A 26770-nucleotide genomic window follows, 5' to 3' on the forward strand; every position below is an offset into this window, starting at 1 on the left:
TTGTTTTAACTAGAACTTTTTTGCATAATCTTATTACAACGATTAAATAAAAAATGAAATAGTTTTTAAATCTTTCTATAAGAAACAATTAAACCCTAACTCATTACTAATCAAGACCCTGGTTTAGAAAATATCAGTTTCGGTTTTTATGTTAAAGACTTTTCTACTGAACGAATTCTATTGAAGATTTTCGTAGTTTATGAAACTTTTTATGAAAATCCATTGTTAAAGACTTTTGAATTGTCAAGTGGGAGCCGATAAATTTCTAACAATAAACTGATAATACCACGCAAATAGCATTTCTCTATAAGAAAGAAAAAATTATTATTGAGAGAAAGGTGTCGAAGATATAAAGTAAGTTTAGCAAATATTTTAATGTTCTTTTTTTAATATTTTCTGTACCAAGTAAATGCTGTTTCAATGATATGTATTATTAATAAAAAATTTTTGGAGCTAAAAATGCTTTTTATAAAAAAGCAATATGTTTTACATGCGTTTTGTAAAACATCTCGGTCAAACGATTCTTTGATATGTTGAAGCACATGTTAAAGGCTTACATAACAAACTCCTAATGCATTGTGGGAGAAGTAAACAAAACGCCTGTTCAAGCTTAATGTTCGCAAATTTATTTCTAAATCCATTCAGTTCATATACAAAAAGAGCTGATCACAACAAGGAGAAGAAATGAAATAACGATTAAGTAAATCAAATAATCGAATGAGAAAAATAAATAAATACATACAGTATATATGAAAACTTTCTGATTACAACAAGAAGAAAAAATTGAATAACGTTATTTTAAAGGATATTCCTAGAACCACAATAAAATTATGAAAAGAATTCTTAATTGTAAGTAACAAATTCAATAAATATACTAGTGTTGTTATCGACATTGACTAAATCGATAGTCGAAAGTCGAAATAAGTCGAGTTTGAAAAATCGAATAGTCGATTTAATCGACTATGGATCTCCTACTAATAGACTAAAAATCGATTTAGTTGGGTAAGCGTCCTAATAACCTTATTTCAATTTTTTCACTTAATTTAATTTTATCAATCTTTAATATTGTTACAATGCTGAACAATTAGTAAAGAGATATATTTATAAGAATTTTATCTTGTAAAGATAAACTATTTACAACTATTGAGCCATGCGTAAGAATTTCATTCATAGCGGCTTTTTAGTTCAACCAAAATATCTGAGCATTGAACCTAATTTGCTGTATCCCATAAACTTAATTCTTAGCTTACTGTACGTAGCACCACTTCACTAGAGTTTCCTTTTTCTTATTATAGTAACCAGTTGATGCTATTTAAACCATAATGTTAAGTAATATGTTATGGTACTCAGTAAAGGATCCAAAAAGGTTTTATAAATCTGCTACCCCAAAAAAAGTTTAGCAGCCCCATCTGCCCCCACCTATCTACGCTACCGCTTTTTTTTTAAAACTAATAATTCTGTTAATTTTTGCTTTAATTGCTGTGAAAAATGATATAAAATGCCCATCTGTATTTTTTTTTCTTTACTTTGCGATTGTAATTTCCGTTTTATTTTGTTTGTTTATTCAATTTTAATTCATCTAATAGATTAGATGAATTAAAATTGAACAAAGAAAATGCTCTTGATGTAACAAAAACATGTGTTATTGTAACAGTATTTCATACCACTAAGGATTTTTGTTTACTCTCTTAAAGTTCTATTTGTTTCATACCTTCTAAAAAATGAATTGTCAAACAACATTAACCCTTTCGAGACGGTCTTTTTTAAAAAAAAAATAGGAAAATGATTTTTTTTGTTTTTATAACTTTGTTAGTCAATAGTGCAAATATGTACCAGCAGTCTTCTGTAGTGGTTCATATGTGTACTATTAGTACCATACAAATGAAGACCACATTGGAAAAACGATAAAGCTACATTTTTATTGTTTTGAGTAAATTAGATTTTAAACTTCAAAACACCATAGCTCACACCATAGCTCACTCATTTGATAAGCTAAATATCTGTGTAATTTGATCGGTTTTCTAGTTACATAGTAAATTATTATATAGTTAAACTGCAGCTGAATATAACAGGTGCAAAAACCCAAAAAATGAAAAAATGTAGTTTGATCGTTTTTCCAGTGTGGTCTTCAAATATTGTCCTTGAAAAAAGTTGAATTCTTTATTGTTATATAATAGAGTAATTTTTCTCAATAAATATTACATATTTTTGAGCATAACATTACTAATTGACATAAACAAAAATGAACATTCATACATATTACAAAATATTGTATGTATGATAGGCTGAAAAACATTTTAAACATAATTGGAGGTCAAATTTGTCCGTTTTATGTTTGGTTTTCCGCACATCTACATCTACGTCTTGGTTTTCCTTTCACAGGAAGATGTAGAGATACATTTTTCAGTCGAAGTTTTTTCATATGGTCCTCCTCTCGACAATAAATGTTGTACAGCTGCAGTTTTTCTTCCCTCATTTATCATTTCCTCTGCCAGGGGAACCAATAATTGCTTCCAGGGAATTTTTTTATTTGTAGCCTCCTTATGTTTTATCCAAGAATTTACAAGGGGCATCATAAGTAAGCGATTAAACACTTTCTTCCACTATTTATTCGATTTAAGATCCAGTTCATATAGTCCTATCATTTGGTTCGCTAAATCCACCCATCCCATAGTTTTGCAATGAAGCGCAATCATCTCTGGGCAAGAAACACTACATTTTAAACCGTCCTTCAAAGTTTTTGTAACTTCTGTAACATTAGCTTTATGAAAATTACTTAACATAAGGACTTCTTTCGTGTCTTGCCATTTCACAAACAGCAGTCCATCTTTACTGCGCTGAAACACATATTCACCTCTTTTCAGCTTTTTATTAATTTTAGGTAAATACTTTCTATTTTTGTTGGACGTCCCTAAAGCGTCATCAACAAATAAAAATATAGGCATTTCAAGCGAACTTTACTCACAAAAGACGTCTAGATCAGCTATGTAATTTAGTACTGCATATATGTACCGAGTCTCGAAAGGGTTAAACTATATGATTATGATAAAGTTTTTATTCAAATATTTCGACTAAATCGACTTTTAGTCGTTTAAGTCGATTTTAAAAATGTATTAGTCGATTTTCGTCGACTTTGAAAAATACATTAATCGATTTAGTCGACAATCGAATAATTTCAAAGTCGTAACACTAAAATATACCGGTTTGTAATTTCTAATACTTAAATAATGAGTGTAAATTATTACTCTATAATAAAGTGTAAATAAAAATGAATGATTTTAACTATTGGAATACATACTAAAAATATAATATAAAAAAACTTATTCATTTATTTATTAGAATACTATTTACATATATATTTTTCTTATGCGCAGAATTTCAGAAAAAATGAGCGAAGGGGAACGCGAAGAATGTTCGCTCCACGCTGTAGTTGAAACGTTGAAATTGCCAAAGATAATGACTGTTCGAAACGAATATTTGTTGAACGAAAAATGCGCACTTTACAAAGGACAAAAACTTGTATTGCTCCAGCATCAGCTTGTGAAACTTTTATTCGGGACTGATTGGTTAGGAAAGGAATTTCGCATAAATACTTACGAACAGGCCAACCTTTACATAGATATTGTTGAAGCGGTTTATCCTAAAGATTTAAGCGAACTAAGAAGTTTGCTACCTGACATCAATTATATTTTGTCAAAATCTCAATATGAATGCGATTATGCAGCAGCTAAAAATGGCGAGGAACTGAAATTCGATGCTGGTGAAAACTTTGATGACATTAATAACATCACTCTTAATACAATTCTTAATAAAAAAATAACAGTGCCACTTGAAGTGCTTCTTGACAAAAAATACTTTGTATTTGTGCATTTAAAAGAAAGGATTTCGCTACAAATGTTTTTCCTTATAAAGAATGTTTTCCCACAAACTGTACGCTTTTTAAATACTTCAAACTATGAATTGCCAGCTGGAGTTGTGATCTTGCAAGGCGTTCATGTTTACGATACTATTTTAACTGTAACTAAAAACCAACATAACCATAGAAAGTTAACTTATGAGTTGTTTCAACTTGACTCAAGAATTGAAGTAACCATTTCAAAGGAGTATTTACCAAAATACGTATTATCTCTTGGAGATTATCATTCAAAAAGATACCGAAATAAAATCAATGAAATAAAAAGTGCTATGCACTTTGATATTTACTCTCCTCAATTTTACGGAGCTCTTGTAGCTGATAAACCTTCTCAAAAAAAATTAAAACAAGACCATACAAGAAGACAAGATTCATTTGATAGGGTGTCGCCCCCAAAATCTCTTACAGGTCTTATGAAAAAATGGAAATCTTGCCAAAGTTTATTGGAAGAAAATGAATGTCCTCAGTCAGCAAACTTAAAGGGTTTTGGAGAAAAAAAAAGACGTCTGGCAGTAAAAAAAAAAGGATTTGAACATTTTTCTTCAAGTGAAAAAGACCAAATCAAAGACGATATATTTACTTTTCCATTAATGAACGAAAATCATAAACATTCACTATCAGAAGACAGCATCATAGAAGACAAGTCAAATAATACTCTTTGTAAGAGTTTAGACGAAAAAACACTATCGAGTATGATATCAAAGGAAGACTGTAGCACTGAAAATGATTCATGCGATAAAATCATCCAGAAGGTGGAGCAACAAGTGATATATGAAAATCTACCAGGTTTTGGAACTAATGTTAATTCTATTGTGGACTCGCTTAATTCTAAAGTAAATATTGAAGACGAGTCAAGTAATACTCTTTGTAAGAGTTTAGACGAAAAAACACTATCGAGTATGATATCAAAGGAAGACTGTAGCACTGAAAATGATTCATGCGATAAAATCATCCAGAAGATGGAGCAACAAGTAATATATCAAAATCTACCAGGTTTTGGAACTAATGTTAATTCTATTGTGGACTCGCTTAATTCTAAAGTAAATATTGAAGACGAGTCATGTAATACTCTTTGTAAGAGTTTAGACGAAAAAACACTAACGAGTATGATATCAAAAGAAGACTGTAGCACTGAAAAAGATTCATGCGATAAAATCATCCAGAAGATGGAGAAACAAGTAATATATGAAAATCTACCAGGTTTTGGGACTAATGTTAATTCTATTGTGGACTCGCTTGATTCTGAAGTAAATATTGAATGTGAGTGTAAACAATGCTCCAACCCCCTTTATCGTACTTATAGCGTTGACACTAGTAATATAGGTTCATTCGATTTAAATAATAATTCCTCTGAAGAAAAATATGAGAACTGTATTAAAAAAAAAAAACAAATCGAAAGATCGAATACTCAAGAATTGGATTTAGCATACCAAAAGATGTATATATGCAAGATACGAAAAAAAAAATCCGAAATGGAATTTTTTTTAAATCCACCTATATCATCTGCGAGTTCATATTATACAAGGGTAATATACTCTGATGTACAGCAACCACGAGTATTCTCAAATGATTTTCAGAAGCAGGAAATCCATAGTATTGAGGAGGTTAAGATGTTTTCTATTGAGCAAGTAGGTCAACTTTTAACCACACTTAAACTGAGCAAATACAAAGATTTATTTAAAAAACAATTAATAAATGGTCAACTTTTATTCACTTTAACTGAAGAAGCATTTCGTGAGATGAAGCTTACGCACTTTGAAGCTCGCAAGCTTCACAAGTACATACGTGGTTGGCGAGTAAACACAAAGAATTGCGCTTCTAATTTGCAAGAAACGCGGATAAATCATTGGTCTGTTAAAGATGTCATATCTGTAATGGAGAAAATCAATTTGAAAAAGTTAAAAGTGTTTGTTAAAGAAAATGACGTTGATGGTTGTTTACTCAAAGATATCATTGATAATGGAATCCTTAAAACGTTAGAGAAAGATTATGGAATTCATTTGATACTTGTTGAACAGGAAAGACTACATGGATATTTAAATAACACTTTGATGTATAATGAAATTTCATCAAAAACCTAACAGCTGTTTAATAAACTTAGACATTTGCTCCTTTGAGGATAAGTATGTTTAAATATATATCCGAATATGATTATTTCAAGAAACTAAATTAACAAATATTTCTTAATAGAATTTTATTTGATAAGTTAAATTTAAAAGAAAAAATTTCTTTTACCTTTCAAGTGGTCAATGAGTTTTTTGATTAGTTTATTTTTTATTGTTTTATTAGTTTTTTCTGCGCATTTAGCTGCTGCTTTTTTAATGTTTCTGGTAAAGCTTCAGTTGAGCGGCCAAAAGTAATTTTTTGGCCGCTCAACTTTTCTCTTTTTTGCGCTCTCGTTCGTGGAGACTAAAATACCTTAAAATATTTATAATAAGCAAACTTGATAAATTTCTAAGTTGTTCTTTTAGGGATTTGTTTTTAGTTTTGAAATTGTGTATTTTTTTAAAAAATTTTTTCAATTGTTATTATTTTATGATAACGTTATTATTTTGTTGCTACATATTATAAACTCATTTTAGATAAACTAAAGTTAAAGAGTATAGATGAATATGATTTTTTGTTCACATGCTGAGATGTGATTTTAAAAAGATATGTGGATATGAAAATAGCCTTTTAATTCATCAGTTACAAAGGATACTGACGGGACTAACATTCTAAGATAGAAATCAAAAGTTATTTTAACTTGAACCTAAAAATTCTTATTTTTGGCTTAAATTAAATAACAGATTTGTTAAGCCATTTGAATCTTTATTTGTAAAAAATACTGTTAGTTACATTAAAGGTTAAATCATAGTCAAACATAAAATGCAAAATAATAAAAACATGCTTGTAGGTTTTTTTATTTGATGAAGCCTAATGGAGGCCCCAAAGGTAAAACATGTTACATGTATACTTTAATCACTGATCTCAAAATATAACGGGATTGAGTATACGGAAATTTTTTTGAAGCCGGTGTTGCGTTAAGAGGTTAGTCATTAAAAAAAGTTAACAAACAGTTCTGCGCATGCGTTTCGCATGCGCAGTATGGTTAAAAGTGTTTGTTAGGGAATGAAATTAGACGTTAAAACCTAGCAAGCACACAACGTTGAAACAACATTGAAATAACGTTGATCGACGTTGATTTTTTAAGGCAACACCGGTTTTGGCCTCTCTAGATGGCGGCGGAATTAAAAAACGCTTACAAGAAAATAAGGAAACTGATAACAATAAAGTTTTAAATCTTATGTTCATGTATTGATAAATATAAGTTTTAAATAAAAACCTATTCTTTTGATTAAAGATTTTATTTTTTTATCTTAAAAATAACGGAATATTACGTATTTACATAAGTTGCAAATACAAATATGTTTTTTTCAGTAACAAAACATATTCTTACAATAACTTGTCGTATATTAACTTTTCTGTTTTTCGTTTTTTAGAATAAATATGATAAAATAAAAAAAACCAATTCTCAGTAAATCGAAGTATAAATTTTAATATTAGCTTGTTTAAATTTAGTTCGTTTAATAGTAGTTAATAGTAGAAAAAGTGTTTGTTGATAATTGCTGACCAACTTGACTATGGTGTAAAGTTGATTAGCAATACCGACTTTACGAAATCAAAACTCCAACTGCAACTGCAATGTCTATGCACAAAATATTGGTTATGCGCATGCGTGTGCTCAGGGTAAATCCCTACTCGCGTTTTAAGTTCTAGGCCAGACGTAGACGATACTTCGTCTGATTTTTTTTCCGTGAACTTTGGGAAGTCAGGCGTAAAAACTTTGGTTTTTGCGCTAATGCAATTTTTCATCTACCAGAACAAATATGTTCCTGCGGCTTTTCTTTGATCTTAATGAAATATCATAAAGTTTCGGGGGGGGGGGGGTTAACCATGATCAGCGCCAAAATTTAGTTAATTAAATTATCAGTGCTATTTAGAAGCAGTATAACAAAAGAAAAAGATAATTTAAAGTATGCATTTAAAATAGTTTGCGATTTATTTTTTTTTTAATTTTTGAAGGATTACGAAAAAGAAGCTTTAAAAGCTCTTGGCAATGGCATACTACCCCCATCATTAAACCTGCAAAACGTAATTATATTTCGCCATTATTCATTTTTTTAAAATAACCAAAGTTTTCTCGTCTGACTTCCCAAAGTTCACGGGAAAAAAGAGTCATACGAATTATCGTCTAGGCCAGACGTGAAAATTAAAGTTTTGGCGTTGTGTTGAAAACGTGAAGTAATTTTAAAAACGCTAACATTTTTCATAGTTTTCACACGTTTTTATACCGTGACGTTTTCATAGTAATTTTCGTAACGATATTTTAATAAAAATGGCTACGACGACGACAACGACTTATAAAATCATAATTTTACGTTCTCGTCGCAGTTGGGGTTTCGATTTCGTAAAGTCGGTAACTGCCATTTTAGACCAAACAAACATAGCTATTAGGTCTAAAATAATAATTACTTACCAACTTGCAACTCTTGGCGTTGTGATAAAGCTATTTAATTTCTTTATAACTGTAACCATAATATATAACAGTATAACAGTGTTATATATAGGTAAAAAAAATAACATAGGTAAAAAAAAGTATAGCAGATGATTTAAATATTTCTATAATTCAAAAATTTGTTAAAAAAAAATTGTTAAAGATGTTTTTACATGTGCATTTATATCTTAAACGAGGAGTGATTATCCCTAAACTTTAATAGATATTTATTAACATTTAAAGATATAAACTTAAATGTATCATACACTTTTTGATAACACACATAGTGTATGTTATCAAAAACTTCCCTTAATAACTTTTAAAGTCGTTTTAAATAACAAGTCAAAACAATTGACTCAATTATTGAGAGCTAGAATATTACAAAGAATAAAATCTAATATAAAAAAAATTTATGTTTTTTGATCGTACACAAATGAAAAAAGCCAATAATATTCTTAATATTCTTATTAAGTTATATATACACTAATTTCATTTATGCATTAAATAATCCAAGAAGGAACCCCTGAGCTGTGTTTACTCACAGCGCTCAGCTAATAGTTCATTCAGCATGTACATATCTGGATTCTTGGTACAAAAACAGAAAATAGAAAATTGATCAAAATTGTTGGTAGACACCGTTTACGCTTACTATGCAGTTATGTTATCAACCTTCTAGCACACTGCATTGGGTAACTAAGAACTAAAAGGTACATAAATTACACATAAATGTTACTTTTAATCGCAAATTGCACTTAAAAATGTATATTGAATGTTTTGATACTTAAATAATTTCTTTTATTGGTTAATTTTTTAAAAAATCATTTCATTTCATTCCAGTGGCGTATCTAGGGCGTATCTAGGGCGTATCTAGGGTAAGGCAGACGCGGATTAACCATTTGTGGGGCCTGAAGCTAAGTGAATTTTTGGGTCCAAAAAGCTTATTACCAAAATATAAGTAAAACGTAATGAAACACAAGTAAACTTTGGAAAAACTATAAATTCATTTTAATTCATAGAAATAACAATAAACATAATAAAACTTAAACTTTTTGTTTGCGGCATTTTTTATTTGCAAATTCTCTTATTACTTCATCATAAGATACTGATTTTGTTAAGTCATTTTCAATTGACAAAATTGAAAGATAATTAAGTCTGACTTCCAGCATTGTGGTGCGATATTTATTTTTAATTTATATTTCTTATTTATTTCTTTGTATACTCTTCCTCTTTTCAATAATTCGTTTGCTAAAGAATCAAAAAGGATATTGTACAGCTCCTCTACCCGAAACTTGTCCTTGCCATTAAAAATGTGTTTACATTACATTAAAATTAATTTTAAAAAATTAGCATAATATTCCAGAATACAAATATATTCTAAAACAGTGTGTGGAAATAAAGACAGCTTGTGAAACTTACTGTATATACTATATACTGTATTACTGTATTACTGTATATACCATACTATATACTATATATACTGAACAAATGTAGCACAACACAACAAAATTACAAAAAAGAAAGTAAAAAAAAAAACATTCTCTCTGAAAAATATCTTATTATATAACTAAAAAAATATATATATATTACAAACATGTAACTAAATATTAAAAAAGGCTTTCTTTTTAAGAAAGGTTTTTTTTTATTTTTTTATAATCTAAGTTCTCTTCGGGGATATTTTCTTACTTAGATATTTTAACTAACTATTAAAAAAATCTATTATTTCAAAACATAAATGTAAACATTTAAATACTTGGGTAACTAAATATGAAAAGGCTTTCTTTATCTAAGAAAAGTCTTTTTTTATCCATTTCCGTAACAAACCAAACCAACCAAAATCTCTCTTTGGTGATATTTTCGCGCTTATAGAAATCTATAATTTTAATAACTCTCTAAAAATTTCCGTGTCAAATCGCACGAAGGGAAAAAAAAAATGTAGTACAATCAGAAAATAAATAAAAAAACATTTTTTTCTTCTTATTTTCAACTTCTTTAATTTTCTTAAAATTTTTTAGAATTATATTTGATATAAAATTGAAAGTGTTCGGGGCCCCCTTTTTGCCGGGGCCCTGAAGCTTCAGCTTCATTAGCGTACAGGTGGATCCGCACCTGGGCAGGGCACGTGCCATGGGTGCCAACCTGAAAGGGGCGCAAAAGAGGCTTGGTTGCGATACATTAAGCGAGAATTATATAAAATAAATTAAGAAATGATATACTATATAAAATAAATGTTTGGTTAACAGCAAAAAGAAGAAATGGAAAGGGTAATAAAAGGGACTGTCGACCGTTTTTTCAATGAATTTAAAACAAGAAGCGTTCGGTTAATGGAAATTGATGAAAAATTTGGATTTCTTCTTGATGTGGAAGGGTTGTGCTTTAATACGGAAATCAATCAATTAAAAGATCAAATTATAAAATTTGGCAGTTCTGATGTGGATGGACGAGAACTGTAAGAAGAAATTTTGGACTGTAGAATGCTGCTTACTAGCCGTAAGGAAAAAATATCAAGTCCCAAGCAACTAGTTATGATTATAGTTGAATATGGAGACGAAAACGTTTTCCCTAATATGCGTATAGCATTGCAAATATTGTTAACAATAGCTGTTTCTGTAGCTAGTTTTGAAAGATAAACTTAAGCTGATTAACTCTTACTTGAGAGCTTCGATGAGCCAAAGCCGTCTCTGTGATCTCGCTTTACTAAGCATAGAGCGAGAAATTACCGAAGAAATTGATTTTGACAATCTTATTAAGAAATTTGCAGCAATAAAAGCTAGTAAAATAAGTTTGTAATATATGTTACATAAACAAATTGTTTATTTGTAATGAATAATAAAGTTTTATTAAAAGTTTGTGTCATCATTTATTAAAAAATTGCAATTAAGCGCTTTATGTGGGGGAGGAGGGGCGCGAGATCGGTTTTTGCCCCAGGCGCTATTTACCCTAGGTACGCCACTGTTTCATTCAATATTTTAAAAATATATTTCATAGTTTAGTTTTTCTTACATAAATAACTTTAATAATTTTCTTTCGTATTTCTGTGAAAATGAAATGTACACAGTTAAGAGCTCTGATCGCCACCATCTTGAAAGGCCAAATTTGGCTTTAACTTTTTTTGAAAAAGTAAAAAATAAAAAAAAACAATAGAAAACGCTACCAGTTATATTTTTTTGAGACCAGTGACTTTAATCCATGTCAGAAAAGTCATATGACAAATCCTCCTCCAGAGCAGTTGAGATGTTTTTTGTTTTTTTTTCTCATTTTTTTTTTTTGAACTTTGAAAGTTTGGGGGAACGTTTATATATAATCAAAGTTTCTAACAATACTTAGAATTTGAAAACATCTATTATTATAGATTCAATCAAGACACCACAAAAAAAATTATTAGACGCCAAAAGAATTTTACAGAAGATAAGATTTGAATAGAAATTTAATATCTATTCTATACTATACTCTCTACCGTATTTTTAAAAACCAAAAAAACAAAATTGTTTTCGGGCGCTTAATTGCAGTTTTACTGTTTCTTTAGGGTTTAGTGTTCTATTAGTGCTTTATTGGTGTTAAATTGGTTTTTTAAGAGAAGTTGGTCTTTCAATAGTATTTTTGGCGCCACTCGACTTTCTCCACCCCATCCAACCATCCCCACTTCCCTATTTTTATGATTGATCGTGTAAATGTGTAAAAACTTAGGTCTCAAAATCAATGGAGAGTGCTCTTATCTAAAGTTGAAATATACCACAAATCGCGTGCATAGATCAGAATCTTTCAAGATACTGAAATTTCTTCAAATTATTCAAAGTTTCTTGACATTTTTTACTCTGATTTGTTAAATCAATGTTAAATCTACATGTTTTGGCAAAATGTAGATTTAACATTGATTCATCGATGTTCTATAAATTTTGCTGAGAAGCAAATGTACTTATGTATTAGCTTATATTCTTTGTATCCAATTTCGCAAGCTGTTCACAAAATTCTATTTCAATAACTATGTTCAGCTTCGATTACTATGCTGGCTCTCCCATTAGATTTGATGTCACACAATATTGTTCAGGAGATACAGGAGAATTATTCAGAAGATGCAGGAGAGAAACACCTATAAAACCTGTAAAACAAACAGAAATTTAACAAATTTTGAACTTGTGCACAAACTCCTATGTAAACTGATCCATTACGAATTGATGATATAAATATTTATATCATCAATTCGTAAACCTTTTAATTCCAAAAGCCTTTACCATCAAATTTTGTTTAACTCTTAAAAAATCCTAGTGCTATTTTGGAATTTTGAAAACATTTTCTTTTTGATAATATCATTAACTGCTCTCTTCTTATACCCCATTCACACCAACAAAACCGAGTTTTAATGACATTCGCTTTTAAAACGGTATTTTATTTAGCTAATGTTTTTTTAAACTCATTTATTTGAAACGTTGTTTTAAAAAGCAGTGTGAACGGAAAAATAAGCATGGGAATTTCGGCCTTCGAAATCGACGAAATTAAACGAAATTCGTGTTTCAATTTCGTATCGAAATTTATATTGAATTTCGAAAGACGAAATTTTTAAACATAACAAATTCACGAATTTCGAAATTACGAAATTAAAACTTATGTTTAATTTCGTGTCAATTTCGTTACTTTCAATGACCCGAAATTATACGAAATTTTTTCGCGAAATTAAACAATCCAAAAAATCGAAATTTCGTTCTCAATTTCGATCCGAAATTGAAACACGAATTTCGTTTAATTTCGTCGATTTCGAAGGCCGAAATTCCCATGCTTACGGAAAAATGCGTCACAAGTTTTAATAACCACGATTAAAACAAGTTTTATTTTTGGCGTGAATGGGGTATTATATTTCTATACTTGCGTTCTTTATATTCTACAAATTTAATGCTTGTTCTTGCTGAAAATTTTAGCTGTTAACAGTTTATGTTAATGTGTTTCTATGTCAAGATATTCATTTTCATTTGTCTTTTACTAATTAGTCAATTAGAATATTTCTAGAATTTTCTTTTTTAAAACGTATATAAGGAAGGAATATTATGTTGTAGATTGTTATTTTTGAGAATAACAGTCATGAACAACATTTCTATGGAAGAAAGAACTATATTTCTATAGAAGACATTCATCATCAAATGTTAAGTTATGGAAGTGGGAGTGAAAAGTTCAACAGCAGCACTACGAAAGTAGTGCTGTTGTTACTCCTTTTGTTAAATGACGTGTCAATAGACACGTGGTTTAATAAAAGACACATTCAACACACACAGCATCAGAAAATTAGTTGATAAATTCTTCGACGTATAAGAGATGGACGTGCAATTGATTGTTTTTCATTAAAGAGGCCGCAGAAATCAGCGAGCCATACGAGTTTCCGACAAACTCTAACTCTTCACCCGTCAACAATAAAACTTTTATAGCATTTGTTTAATAAGACTGTTCAGGATGAAGTAACTACGTCACGCGTTGACAAATTACTAAACAAATTATTCCAAGGTAAAGGAAATTAGTCGTCGGCACGAACAGGTTTGATGATTTTTTCAAGGCGAACATTTGTAAATTTTTTAAACTTTTTTCGTGTAAACAAAGCCTGTCAATGATAAAATAGACCTTAAAGGATAATTTTAAAATGACGAAAAAAAGTATAGCGAAATATTAAAAAGCTTAAATAAAATTATTTGTCAGGATCAGGTTTCATTCAATATGTTGGTCCTTCATTCATCAGCCTTAATTTTGTATATTTTTTTAGTGTTATTTCCGATATGTCGCCATTTTTTGTCTCAACTACTCCATAATATATATTCCAATATGCATTATTTTTTGGAGGTGTATTTTCTAATTGGCTTTTTTTATAATTCATTTGATAAAACCAAACCTTTTAAAAAGTTATTCAAAATTATAATTATCTCGCAAAATGCGGCCAGGTATTTCATGTTTTCGTTTTTCATATTTCATACATTATTTCATTTGTCATAAAAGGCACATAATAACCCATTTGTTTTTTTCAAATAAAAATTAGTTTATATATAGCTGGTAAATCATGTTATGTTAAAATTAAATACTTAGTTATTCTTGCGGTTTGCCATAAATTGGTTTTTCTAAATTCTTTAAAGCTGTGACAAATTATTTTTTTCTTTATAGTATTTACATTCATTTTACGTATATGTTATTTATCCTTAACTGTATATATTTCTGTTGTTAAACATAAAAATATAAAATTCTATAATATTCATAAACTGGAAGTCTACAACAGTATAGTAGATAGAGTAGTTCCCTGGACATGAAACCATTGTGCTCTAGGTAGCTACAAAACTAGTTGATAGTTTGTATCATTTATTTTATCTCTAGTTATACATGTGCAAAATTAGTTTAGTAAATCATCTCAATTTCTATATCATCATCAGCGTTATTTCTTAAAATATTAGGAAAGTTTAGCTAAATAAAATTCCTCTCCGTGGTAATCTCATTCTATCTCTTATTCGTCCGTGGTAATCTCTTATACGTCCGTAGTGATATAGAATCTCGTGAAGTCTTAAAATGGCTAAAAAATTTAAAAAAATGATTTTCAAAAATCTTTGTGCATAACTTAACCAAGCTACGTAAATAAATCTTAAATACATGTTAATAATTTTTTATAATTTATTAATAAATTAATTAGTTGATTTTATAATTTGATAGTATGATATAATATTATTAATTTCAAATAGATATTATATAAAACTATTAAATTACAAAATCTTAAGCAAATAAATATTTTTTAGTTGCAGATCGTTTACGACATCGTTACTACCCAACTTTGTATTTCTTCTTTTAATTATTTATCTTGTAGATTCGTCTGAAGTCATCAAGTTGTTCCCTCTGAGAGAGTTATATGAAATGATGAAAGATTATAAAGGTAAAAAAATTAATGAAAAAATTTCGTTTTTGGAAAAACAACTCGTAACAGTTATGAAATATCCAGACGATCAAAAAAGTACCATTGCAAAAATTTTAAAGTTGCAAGATATAAACACGAAAGATTCATGAACAATGGTTCAAATCAAACATCAAACTATCTTACTAGTCAATTAAACTTCGACAGAAACCCGAATGACAATCTAAATCATTTATAGAGCTTAGTGATTGCAGTAAGCGCTAAAAAACAGAGGATCAGCGCAAGCAGGTATCTGTTGATAAGTTGACGTATGCAGCTAGAGTGAGTCAGCACACTTCAGGAAATACTGATGCTGCAAATGTGATTGAAGAAATTACTACCACGCTTACATAAAAATGGGACTGTGATGGTTCGCAACATGAAAAATTCAAACAAAAATTTCAAAATAATACCGACAGTGATGCAAGTATTTTTCAAAATTCTTTATTTTCTTTAAGAACGATTGTTAGCATTGATGGTGAGCAGTAAAATGTTATATGCTAAAATCACCTCTTCTCCAAGGTTCTGCAGCCCATATGGTTACGTTTGATTAGTGAGTCTAAAAACATAACAATGGACGAGATAGAACACGGGAATGGACGAGATAGAACACGTAAAAGGACGAGATAGAACACGTGAAAAACTAAATAACGAATCTCAGGGAATTAAAGGTACCCAATGAAATTGTAAAAATAAAGCATAGCTTGCTTTTTAAATTGTTGATGGTAAAATGTAAAACACTGCAACTGATACTACATAAACTATTAGGTGCTATATTTGTGACCAAAAATCAAAAAATTTCAATAATTAAAAAAGAGCAAATCAATAGAGAAGCTATTTCATTTGGACTCTCGATTCTTTATGCAAGGATCCGCTTCTTCGAATCGCTTCTTCATTTATCTTGTAAAACACCTTTACAAAAATGACAAGCTCAATTTGATGAAGAAAAAAAAATTATCAAAGAAGCAAAGAAGAAAATGTAAAGATTCTTTAACGAAGAATTAGGGTTTTTAGTAAATACAAGTAAAGCAGGGTTTGAGAATACCAACGATGACAATACGTCAAGAAGATTTTTTTTACACTCGGAATCTTCTTCATCATTTGTCTTAACTTGAATTTTTATACGTTATTCTGGAAGTCATTTCAAGTGGAAATTAGATTGATGCTGTTTAATTTGACGCGTTTGCACATGAAAATGCTAAAAAATGCTAAAAATCTGTATGGTTGGTATCCCATATCTCAAAATATGTATAAAGTTTTAATACATTGTGCCAAAGTAATCACTCATGCAATCCTTCTTGTTGGACATCTGAGGAGGCAGCTGAAGCTCAAAACAAACACTTTCGGCAACACAGACGCATTAAATAGACTGCTATTGAGTTCAGACCCATACATAAGTAGTTGAAGATCAAAACGGCACAAAATAACATTTTTCGATAGAGGCTGTCAATATCATGATTTCAAATACTCGTCTAAGTTTATCCCTAGCTGAAAGCGATAGTGAACAAAAAATCACAGAGGAAAACGAAGAGTATGAAAATTTGACAATAACTAACGAATAATTGATAAATCTTTTTGTTCATAAAAAATTATTTTAAAAATTGTTTTCTTTTAAATAAACAATTTTGAAAAAAACTGTGTTTAAAACTAACAAATTGAAAAGAACTCCAAAAAATATTTTTGAGCAGTTTTGTAATACGAATACTCCATTGTGCAACGAGAGGAATGTGGAATCGCTCACAAAACTAAGACAAAAGTATAAGTTGAAGAACTACAGAGATAACTTTCATAATAAGCCATTAAAAGACTTTTTTTAAATTAAAGATTTCAAAACCTTTAGGGAAAAATTCTGCCAGAAGATGTATATACATATATATATATATATATATATATATATATATATATATATATATATATATATATATATATATATATATGTATATAAAATTTATGAAAACTAAATAATATTTATGACAGTTTTGATATTGATTGTGAGTCTAGTGAGCCTAAATCAAATAACTTGCAAACAATCAATAGAAAAAAGAAAACAGAATCGTAAGTCTGAAAACAGAGGAAATATTGCTATTTGTATTACAGATGTTGAACATAATTGTAACTTATAAACTTTTTTCATTATTGTGCATTTAGGTTTATCAATCACTAAGTGCTGTGTAAAAAAACTAGTTATGTAAAACTTGTAACCATAAAAATTATAGAAATACAATTATCTAAATAGAGCAACATCCCTTTTACTGTTTTTCCACACCAACATCAAAATATATTGTCAACCTCCTCGCCCTCCTCCCTCCCAAAAAAAATGTTTGAAAAGCCGAAGAAAAAATAGAAAAATAAATAATTAAATTGTAAAAGTATCTTTCTGCATTTCATTAGAAGCATTTTTTTAAAATAATAAATTAACCTAAATTCTTTTATACGAACATAGATATAATATAATAAATAAACATTTAAATATCCTATTAATTTATAAAAATTACAGAAAGCAATATTTGCTAAATGTTATTGACCTTTTGAACACTTTATGGCTTTTGAATTTTAATGACATCATTCGAAGTGTTACTTAAAGATATCTAAGTTTTCCAGTTATTTTCATAAAATGGAATATATTATATCCAAGACATTCAACGAACTAATTTAAGAATGTCTATGTTCGAACGCAGCTTCTACTAGTATTAGATGGTATAAGTAGAAACTGAGAAGCAGTCTGTCCGGCTGCCGTACGATTCGCTTTGCGAATTTTTCCGTTTTTTCGTAGACTGATGAACAAGTCAAAGTACTCATTAATATAATACTTCACAGAAGCAAATGTTATATAACCATTTTCCTCGAGGTAGTGATAGAATAGCGTTTCATCAGACTTTGTTGCCTACAGTATCAAAGACATTAAACGATTATTAAATAAAATAATAATAACTTAATGAAAATAACCATTTTAAAAAGAAAGAGGGTGAGTGAAAATCAAAAAATCACCATTTCGTTTCCATTTCTCAAGTTACTTGGATGTAGATAGAAAAAAAAGAAAAATCTCTTCGAGAAAAAATACTCTAAACTATTTAACTTAACCGTTACTATGATTTCTCCTACTTTATTCATCGCCAGGTATTTGTTTGTCTCCGCATGCTTCAGCATAACAACGCTTGTACCATAAGATTGAATCTCAAATAATCCTTTTTCAAATAAAAAATTTTTAAAATCATTATAAGAGAGTCAACAAATCATTATTGGCAGCCATTATTCGCTAGGGTGTTTTGAAATAATTATGAAATAAAAGTAACTATTATATACAAAATTACGATCAAACAACATACTTAGAAAACACGCAATTACACACTGTTTTCACACTCCAGAATTAACTACCAAAATAATAATTACCATTTACACTGTACGCAGAATTTATTCCGACAACTTTACGATTTACAATAGCAAGATCCAAGCCATTTTTACAACGAGCATAGATAACGCGACAATTTGTCCATTGATTTAGTGAGTATGCAAAACGTTTATTAACAAGAATAGGTTTAGTCTGCTTTTTTTGTTGCCAGGTAGATACTTGAGCAGTGATCCACTCTTTATTTATAGCTTCTTCAAGTTGTTCAACGGTAAACAAAGGATTGGCTTCTGCAGTACCAAAACAAACGAAAACCTGGTATTGGAGAAAATCTTTCTATATTAATCTAACCGCGGAAATATCAAACTTGATCGCTAAATTAGTATTTCTTTCAAAATCAAGGTGTTATAAAGAAAAAAACGACCATTTGAAGCAGGAAAAAAAAAATTGGGTTTCTTACCATTGATATATACATGCATTTGATGATATGTACATGCATTTTTCGTACGATTTTAAAATAAGCAAAGTTTCTAGTATCTTCCGACTAGCAGGTTTTTAGAATAACGAACACTAGCTAGGTGGGAAATATGATTTTTTTTTTGCCGGAAGCTTAACAGATTATTACTTGAATTTTAATTATAAACGGAAGTTTTTTAGAAAGAAGTATTGCTAAGTGTTTATGGTAATACGGAAAATACGTTTTGACATTTTATTAACTTGATGCCATGACATACAGAGATGCCTCTTCCTTAAAATTTTTAATAAAAAGCCGTGGTGGTAGGAAACGTTAGGAAATCTGTCTAGTATAAAATTAAATGAAGATTAGGTTTTTTTTGCACTTAAATCACTTTTGTATCCTTACAGAAGAGATTGAATGGCATGCCACGATTTTCGATAGACATTTAAACGTCACAAGGTTGTTTTTAAGTTATTACATACAGAACGCGCAACAGTGGAAAGTAACAAATTTGTTCTTATAGGCTGATGATAGGAAGATGATGAAAGGTGAAAACTGCTCGCTTATTGCTCCAGGATAAGAAATGATACATAAAATTAATTTTATCAAAGCATTTCCACGCTTATCGCCATCTTATTTATATCACTGTTCATAAATTCTGTTAATCGATATTTTTTTCATATTTATGTATACATTTCTGATAATCAAAAGCTTAATTAAAAAAAAAATTGATAAGTCTGTAGAAATAAGTTAAGATGCAATAAATATTTGTTTAATTTGCAGTTAACGCCTCTTTTCCTCAATTAAATTCTTTTTTTTGTCAACCAAAATTTTGTTTGGTACGAAAAAAGTCAAATAATTTTTTTTTTTTTTTTTTTAAATAACAACTTACTCTCATCTTTAAAACTAAAATCACCGGTAAGCAACATTCTAGACAATTCAAAACAGGATCTGATTCAGTTATATTACAAATAGGTCAAGACATTCCACCTCCTTCCCTGTAACAAAACGAATTTACAATAAAAAACTAAAAATAATCATAAATTATCGAAGCTAAAATAGATCGTCTATTAGGTAGAGTTGTGTTCCGCGTTGTTAAGCAGCTTGTTCATCACTCAGCAAGAAACATGCATACGTAATTTTTATACTACGTCATTTTCTAGGAATTTCTTCATAGCTTAAATTATCGCGAAAAGTAAACAAAATCAAAAAAACAAGTTCTATCATTTTTTCTTGAAAAGAAAATTACTTTCGAATTACAAGATAATACAAAAATTATCAATTGTCATTAATTTGGGATGATTTTAAATATGAAACTGTTATTTAAATGGATTATATAATAATTAATTAGCCCGCCTCTCAGGAAGCTTAAGTTGTCTGCTACAGCAAGCAGGTAGAGAAGTTTGATTCCTTAATCAGCTTAGGTTCAATAAGTTTATAACTTGTGACCAACATTAAACCAATTTGTTATCGTCGAGACGAAAGCAGATGCTACACTTATGACGTTAAAAAAATGCGCATTCTAAAAATAGGGTTTCAAAGAGAAAGATTCCTTTTTATATTGTTTTTGATGAAATACAATTGACCTTTTGAATTAATCATTCTTTGAATAAAATGTTAATTACATTTTTGTTAAATAATATATTGTAAAAGTGTGCAAAGTTCTCCGACGAGTGACGTAAAACTTTGCACACTTTTATCGGTAGGTTATTGAAGAAGAGCAAATTTAGTTAAATATCTAGTTAAATAATAGTTATCAATAATTTTTTGAATGCGGTGCATGTGAAAGAATATAAAAACAAAACTTCTAAAGCATATTTTTAAAAAAGCAGTAGCTTTGCTATAAGCATTAGCAAATTGTACAACATACAAGAAATGTCAGTCTGTGAAATGTCATGACGTTTGCTGTCACTTTTTACAGACACAGTCTGAAAAAGGTTGAGTGTTTCATTTTGCGACTTTAGTTTTAGAAGATTTTATCAAAAATTTCCATTATTCTGTTTAATCTATCGTTTTATCATACATATTTGACGAATATTGGACTTTATTGAATGTTTGTTCGCTATTTTTTATTCAACATGGCTTTTTTGTTTTTTCTGAACTGAGTTCAGGATTCTTCTATTCTTAGAACATTTTAAATTTGCTTGCGATAATAAAATTGCATCAAAGTTAATAAAACTGTATAAAGGTAAAGCTTTTTGTGACACCAACATTAAAACACTGAATTATAGCTAAAATTGTCAATTTTTGTAAAGGGTACTGTCAGGGCTGGGGATTTCTTTTTTTACGAATGAATAAAGCGGAGATTGCAAGCACGAGATCGGAAAAGATATAGTTTAGGGGAATGTTTTTGGTTATGCTTGGTTAAGTCAAGGTGTTTGAGTGTTGGGTTCCCCTTAATGTTGTGTGGGTATGAGTATGTGGTTCGTGTATGGTTTGTGTATCGATAAACTCCAAGACTTCTTACACTTTAACTACGTAAGGCTTAAAAACAAAATCTTAATCAACAGCAATAAAATAATTTCTCAATCGAAATATAAATGAAATGATAATGATACAGATGATTTTTCTGGATCCACTTAATAAATTGTCTCAAATATTTATCACAAGTATATTTTTAAAATATTTACAGATGTATATAATAATATATTAACACAAATAAAAGTATGCAACCTGAAGTCAAACAAAAATCTTACTACCTTTGGACTCAAAGTGGCCGAAGTGACTTTCTATATTAGAATTATTCTCACGTTAAAATCTTATCTTTCTCTTTTTCCCAAAACCTTCTTTTTAAAAATCTCCCAAAATTCTCTTACCAACTTTTCCATAAAATCTTCCTCTAAAAAAATTCTCTTTTAGATTTTCTCCTAAAATCTTACCATAAAATTCTCTTTAAAAATCTTCCCAAATTGTTCTTCTTAAATTCTTTTCATAAAGTTCTGTTAGATTTTCTCAACCGATCTTTTTATGTATACCCTTTATCAGTGTAAAAAGAGCACAATTTTTCTGTGTAGTTACAACTGATTTTCTGATCGCTGTTGTGAAAACTGTATTAAACTTTGATGGTGTGACTGATTTGTTTTTAATCCGATTGCACATGTGTGTGTCCAACTTTTCTTGTTTGTCACTTTTTTTCGGTTGGTAGGTTTAAGTTCATTCAAACATGTTATGTTTGAATGAACTTAAACCTATTTAAATTTTCATGTAAGTTGAGTACAAATATCTAAGTTGGTTTTTCACGATGATGTAAACTCCACCAACGCATATCAACCAAAAACAGTTTTGTGTTGTTTGTAAATCCTCTGAATGTGAAATGCTTAATTTTGCAAATAATTTTAATAGTTCATTGTTTTAAGAGATACAAAAGTAATAATTGGCGATATGAATTTTAGTTATAAATATGATAATACCACTTATTTAAGTATAAGTAATCCCGATATAGCCCTAATAAGTAAAGCTATACCAATTATGTCTACCATTAATACCTTAAATGAAGAGTATTTTATTGACATTATTTTTATTGGAAAATGTTAAAATAATTCATTTTGAAAATAACTTTATAAGCAAATTTATTTAAAAAAAAAACTAAAAATTTCGTTTTTTTAGTTTATTTCGTTTATTTAAAAAAAAAAAGTCTAAAAATTTCGTTTTTGCCCGTAGCGAAATTAACTAATGAAAAAGGATTTTAAAAAAGGTGACGACTTTTTTAAAATTTCCCGAAGATAGAGTTAAACTGCAGTGAAATAGTTTTGTAGAGAAGAGAAAATTTTTTTTTTTTTTTTTTTTTTTTTTTTTTTTTTTTACTTTAGGTATTCGCTGCATTATTTTGTCTTGTTTAAAATGCAGTGATATTTAATCATTTTTGTTAAAACCCATTTTTAATACTTAATTTTAAAAAATACGAAAAATTATTAATAAACAATATTACACAATACATTTAAAATTTATTGCACATTACATTTTTTGTTTGTAAGTACATTAAAAAAAAAAACTTGTCAAAAAAGCGTTAAACAATTCGCTTTGTTAAACAATTTGCTAATTACGAAAAATCAGCTTAAAGAATATAAAAAAGTAACCTACAAGGTTGTTAAACTGCAACGCAATTCTTTTTTTTTTGTCAGCACAACTTCTGATCACGTAAATAAGCTTACTCAAAATTACTGAAACCAATCAAAAAAGTTTGGTAACTGCATTTAGTTCTCAATACAAACTCGAAATTATTTCCGTCACCAAATATTTTACTTTTAAAATCTTTATAAGCGCTTTAACCCTCACTTATTAAGTTTTATTTTATAACACAACAAAATAATAATTCAAAATCGTTGTCTGTCCAATATTTCTTCAAACATTTTGTAATAGTCGGTTTCAAAGTTACTGACCTCATCTTTTGTTTACTTCATGAGCCAATAATATTTTCTTTTTAAAACAAATCTTGTTTGAATGACCGACGACGTCTTTTTGCGTAAAGAGACATTATTTTGTCTTGCATTTGCAACGTCACTGGCAGCAGAGCCAGACCTTGGCCAATTTACTCTGGAGCCCAAGACTGTATAAAGCCACCAGGAGACGTAGCTTTTCAAGCCCCACTCCTCTTAAAAAATTTTTTTTGGCTCTAACTTTTACCAGATCAAAACAAGTTTTGGATTCCGTAGCGAGAAGTTTAATTCAATGTTTTCTTTTTAAACAGTTTAATACTTTTATTATTTGTTATTTATATATTCATATTTCATAATTAGTTCTTTTATTCTTTTGCTACATTCTTAAAAGAAAAGGAAAAAAATAATGCAGTAGAAATTTATTGCTGAACTTTGATATGTAAATTTTAAATTTTCAGTAAAATCTGAAAATTTAAAATTTACATATCAAAATGTTCAATCGCACTACAATTCAATTTTTCAATGCAATAACTAAATTCAAGCACAGTAAGTGTGTCCCATCTCATCATTTCAATTCGATACTGAGAAAAAATGTGGTTAACGAGAATATTACGATACAATAACAGGAAATACCAACAACGTTTTCAAAATACCAAGATTAATTTATTTCAGGAATTTCTATCATTCAAATGGTATATGTTTGGTAAATCATTTGACGCAAATTAGAAAGAGAATTTTTTGTATTTAGTCTCTTACAAGAAAAACACCATAAAACTGTTATAATTAGTACTTTATTAGTTATAACATAAAACAACGAATTGCTGTTTGGTTTCTTATAAACTTTATAAAATTATTTCCTTATTTGTTTATCAATAAAACAAGAATTTAGTACATTTAGATAAGCATTAAACTTCTAATCTTAAAATTTCAACAAAAATATAAAATATTTACAAGGTTCTGACACTTTTGAGAGGACCACTGTGGGTTTTATACTAGCAACATAATGTCATGATCCAAATCACTAGCATCAAATCTTCTGATGCAAATTTCTACAACTGAACTTTGATGTTTCTGTTGTTATGTTAAAAAATCTTTTGAATAAAATTTTTTTTTACCAGTGATGAACTAGATGACCAGTGATGCAGTAGAGATTTATTATGTAGAGCATTATCTTCTTCATCCAAACTTCGTCCATAAAAATGAGTTTTCCATAATGTCTGCTGAGCTTCAGATTTATAGATGAGCTCGTTGGAGATTATGGCGATAATTTGATATTCTCATTAATTTATTTTAAAAACCCATTCAATAATGCACCGCAATAATGTGGGTATGTTTATCAATCCAATGTGTTTAATTGAGCTCCAAAGTTTGACTTGATCAGCTTTTTATAGAGCTTGCAAGTTTCAGAATTGAATTCAAAAAATTTCTTTTTTTCTTCTAGATAAATATGAGAGATAAAAAGTTTATGCAAAACTTTATGAATTGTGATGCCTATAAAGCATTCACAAAATAACAATCCATTTTTTATTGTATCGGTGCCAAAAAATAACCAATCGACGCTACCCTGAAAAATAACCAATCGACGCTACCCTGGCCTTAAGCCCATCCCAGGTTGAAAAAAACAGAATTAGTGTATAAATTTATTATTAACCTCAGAACGACTTCAGAATGACATTTTACTACATAAAAATAAGATATAGCTATCTATATCATTTCATGCTTATATAAAGGCTGAGTCAGCACTTATATGAGCACGGAACAATGATATATTATATACAAGGCGATACTTATTACAGGCCTTCCCGTCGCGAATCCGTATTTTTGACTGGGGGCGGACAATGTTACGGAAAGTTTAGTTTTAAAATTTCGATTTGAGAGCAGTTAATAGTCACAAAATGGTTAAAGAGTGCTGTATTCCTAGATGTAGAGGAAACTATGACACTAAAAATAAAGTACGAGTTTATAGGCTTCCCTCGAACGAAGAAGAACGAAATCGTTGGATAAATTCAATTCCAAGAAGTAATTTTCCAAATAAGCCAGATACTGTTGTCTGTTAAAGATATTTTCCAGAAAATTTTCTTAAAAGCTCGTGTCAATGGGAAAGATAGACCAATCGAAACTCCTTCAATTTTTCCTATTATTCCATCAAGTGTTATACTAACTCAACCTTTAAAACCAAGGTCCACTACTAAAGTGATGTCTTCTATCAGAAATGAAAAGTGTGATGAGTTGTCACAATATTTAAAAAGTGATTTTTTTACGTTCATTTCTTTATGTGAAGATATTAAAAATCATAAATTTGTTTTTCCTGTAACAATCTTTGTTCTAAATGAAGTTTTGCACATCCAATCAAATTCCTTTTATGTTAACTGTATACCTATGTTTGCTGTTCATATCTCTAGCAATTTTAAATTTGAAAGTTTTCATGCTGGTGTTGATTGCTTTATTTCTTCATTATCTAAAGACCATATTACCACTCTTAATTGTTGGTCAAAAGTGGAAGAAACAATTCTCTATCTGAACAACATTGAAGTTGATCATCAAAGATTGATATTACAAGATCATATTGCATCTATGAATGCATCAGAAGTAGGTAAAAAAATTTATAATATAGAAACAATCATCAGGTTGTATTCTTATTTTTCAACATCTCCAAGTCTACACAATCAGTTAAGAAAAGATTTTAAACTTCCAAGTGTAAAAACACTGACAAAAATTACATCTAGGACGAAGAATGTTTCAGATATTAATTTTATCAGCACTGTATTTTCAAATATAGAAGAGAATCAGAGGAATTGTATAATATTGGTAGATGAGGTTTATGTAAAGTCTCTTCTTCTCTACCATGGTGGTTCTCTATTTGGAAAAGCTGAAAATAATCCTAAGTTGTTAGCAAATACTGTTTTGAGTATCATGGTTAAATGTTCAAAAGGTGGATGATCTTTTTTGGATGCTTTTTTGTTTTAGCAAGTATGCTATGTTCAGAAATCAATCCATCAGAAATAACTGGATAGCAGAAAAAAAAAGGAATTGCATTTTGAAAAAAATCAAAATATGACTGCTAAATGGAGTGACCTTAAATGTTTATTTGATTTTGAAAAAGATCAGCTAATTAAATTATCTAGACTAAATTTTGTAGCTATACATTCAAAACCCATTAAAAGACAAAATGTATCACACTGTTTAAAAGTGTTTTGTGATGAAACTATAGCTGCTTTCAAAACTTATTCAAGAGTT

The 26770-nt window shown here is 29.1% G+C and overlaps 2 protein-coding genes across 5 annotated transcripts; one reads left to right on the plus strand and one right to left on the minus strand.

The window, feature by feature from the left end:
- The first annotated feature begins 86 nt into the window (after positions 1 to 86).
- On the plus strand, positions 87 to 6582 carry LOC145202609 (uncharacterized). Its single transcript, XM_090082904.1, has 2 exons — positions 87 to 354; positions 3375 to 6582. The coding sequence occupies exon 2, from the start codon at positions 3388 to 3390 to the stop codon at positions 5992 to 5994; it is 2607 nt and encodes an 868-aa protein (XP_089939030.1). The 5' UTR covers positions 87 to 354; positions 3375 to 3387; the 3' UTR covers positions 5995 to 6582.
- Positions 6583 to 17353: 10771 nt separating this feature from the next.
- On the minus strand, positions 17354 to 22691 carry LOC145202597 (putative fibroblast growth factor 1). 4 transcript variants are annotated; one of them, XM_090082598.1, is made up of 4 exons: positions 19161 to 19998; positions 18745 to 19015; positions 18457 to 18539; positions 17354 to 18238 (listed from the first exon to the last, which is right to left on the minus strand). In XM_090082598.1, exons 1-4 carry the CDS (start codon positions 19197 to 19199, stop codon positions 18017 to 18019), a joined length of 615 nt encoding a protein of 204 aa, XP_089938724.1. In that variant the 5' UTR covers positions 19200 to 19998; the 3' UTR covers positions 17354 to 18016. The 4 variants fall into 4 exon arrangements, with proteins under 4 accessions (XP_089938724.1, XP_089938725.1, XP_089938726.1 ...); XM_090082599.1 differs by lacking the exon at positions 19161 to 19998 and adding an exon at positions 20050 to 22027 and having other exon boundaries at positions 17360 to 18238; positions 18436 to 18539; XM_090082600.1 differs by lacking the exon at positions 19161 to 19998 and adding an exon at positions 22037 to 22691 and having other exon boundaries at positions 17361 to 18238; positions 18436 to 18539.
- Positions 22692 to 26770: the final 4079 nt, after the last annotated feature.

This window comes from Hydra viridissima, unplaced genomic scaffold (genome assembly GCF_058129835.1).
Source record: "Hydra viridissima isolate aposymbiotic clone 2 unplaced genomic scaffold, HvirCarnegie_v1 scaffold_3, whole genome shotgun sequence".
NCBI lineage: Eukaryota > Metazoa > Cnidaria > Hydrozoa > Anthoathecata > Hydridae > Hydra > Hydra viridissima.

Excerpts from the sequence above, each read along its gene's own strand:
- LOC145202609 (XM_090082904.1), top strand. The coding sequence starts at position 3,388 with ATGAGCGAAGGGGAACGCGAAGAATGTTCGCTCCACGCTGTAGTTGAA.
- LOC145202597 (XM_080075589.2), bottom strand. The coding sequence starts at position 19,199 with ATGCATGTACATATCATCAAATGCATGTATATATCAATG. Across the intron at positions 19,016-19,160 it reads AATGCATGTATATATCAATG|GTTTTCGTTTGTTTTGGTAC; the intron begins GTAAGAAACCCA and ends CTCCAATACCAG. Across the intron at positions 18,239-18,435 it reads TAGGAGAAATCATAGTAACG|GCAACAAAGTCTGATGAAAC; the intron begins GTTAAGTTAAAT and ends TTGATACTGTAG.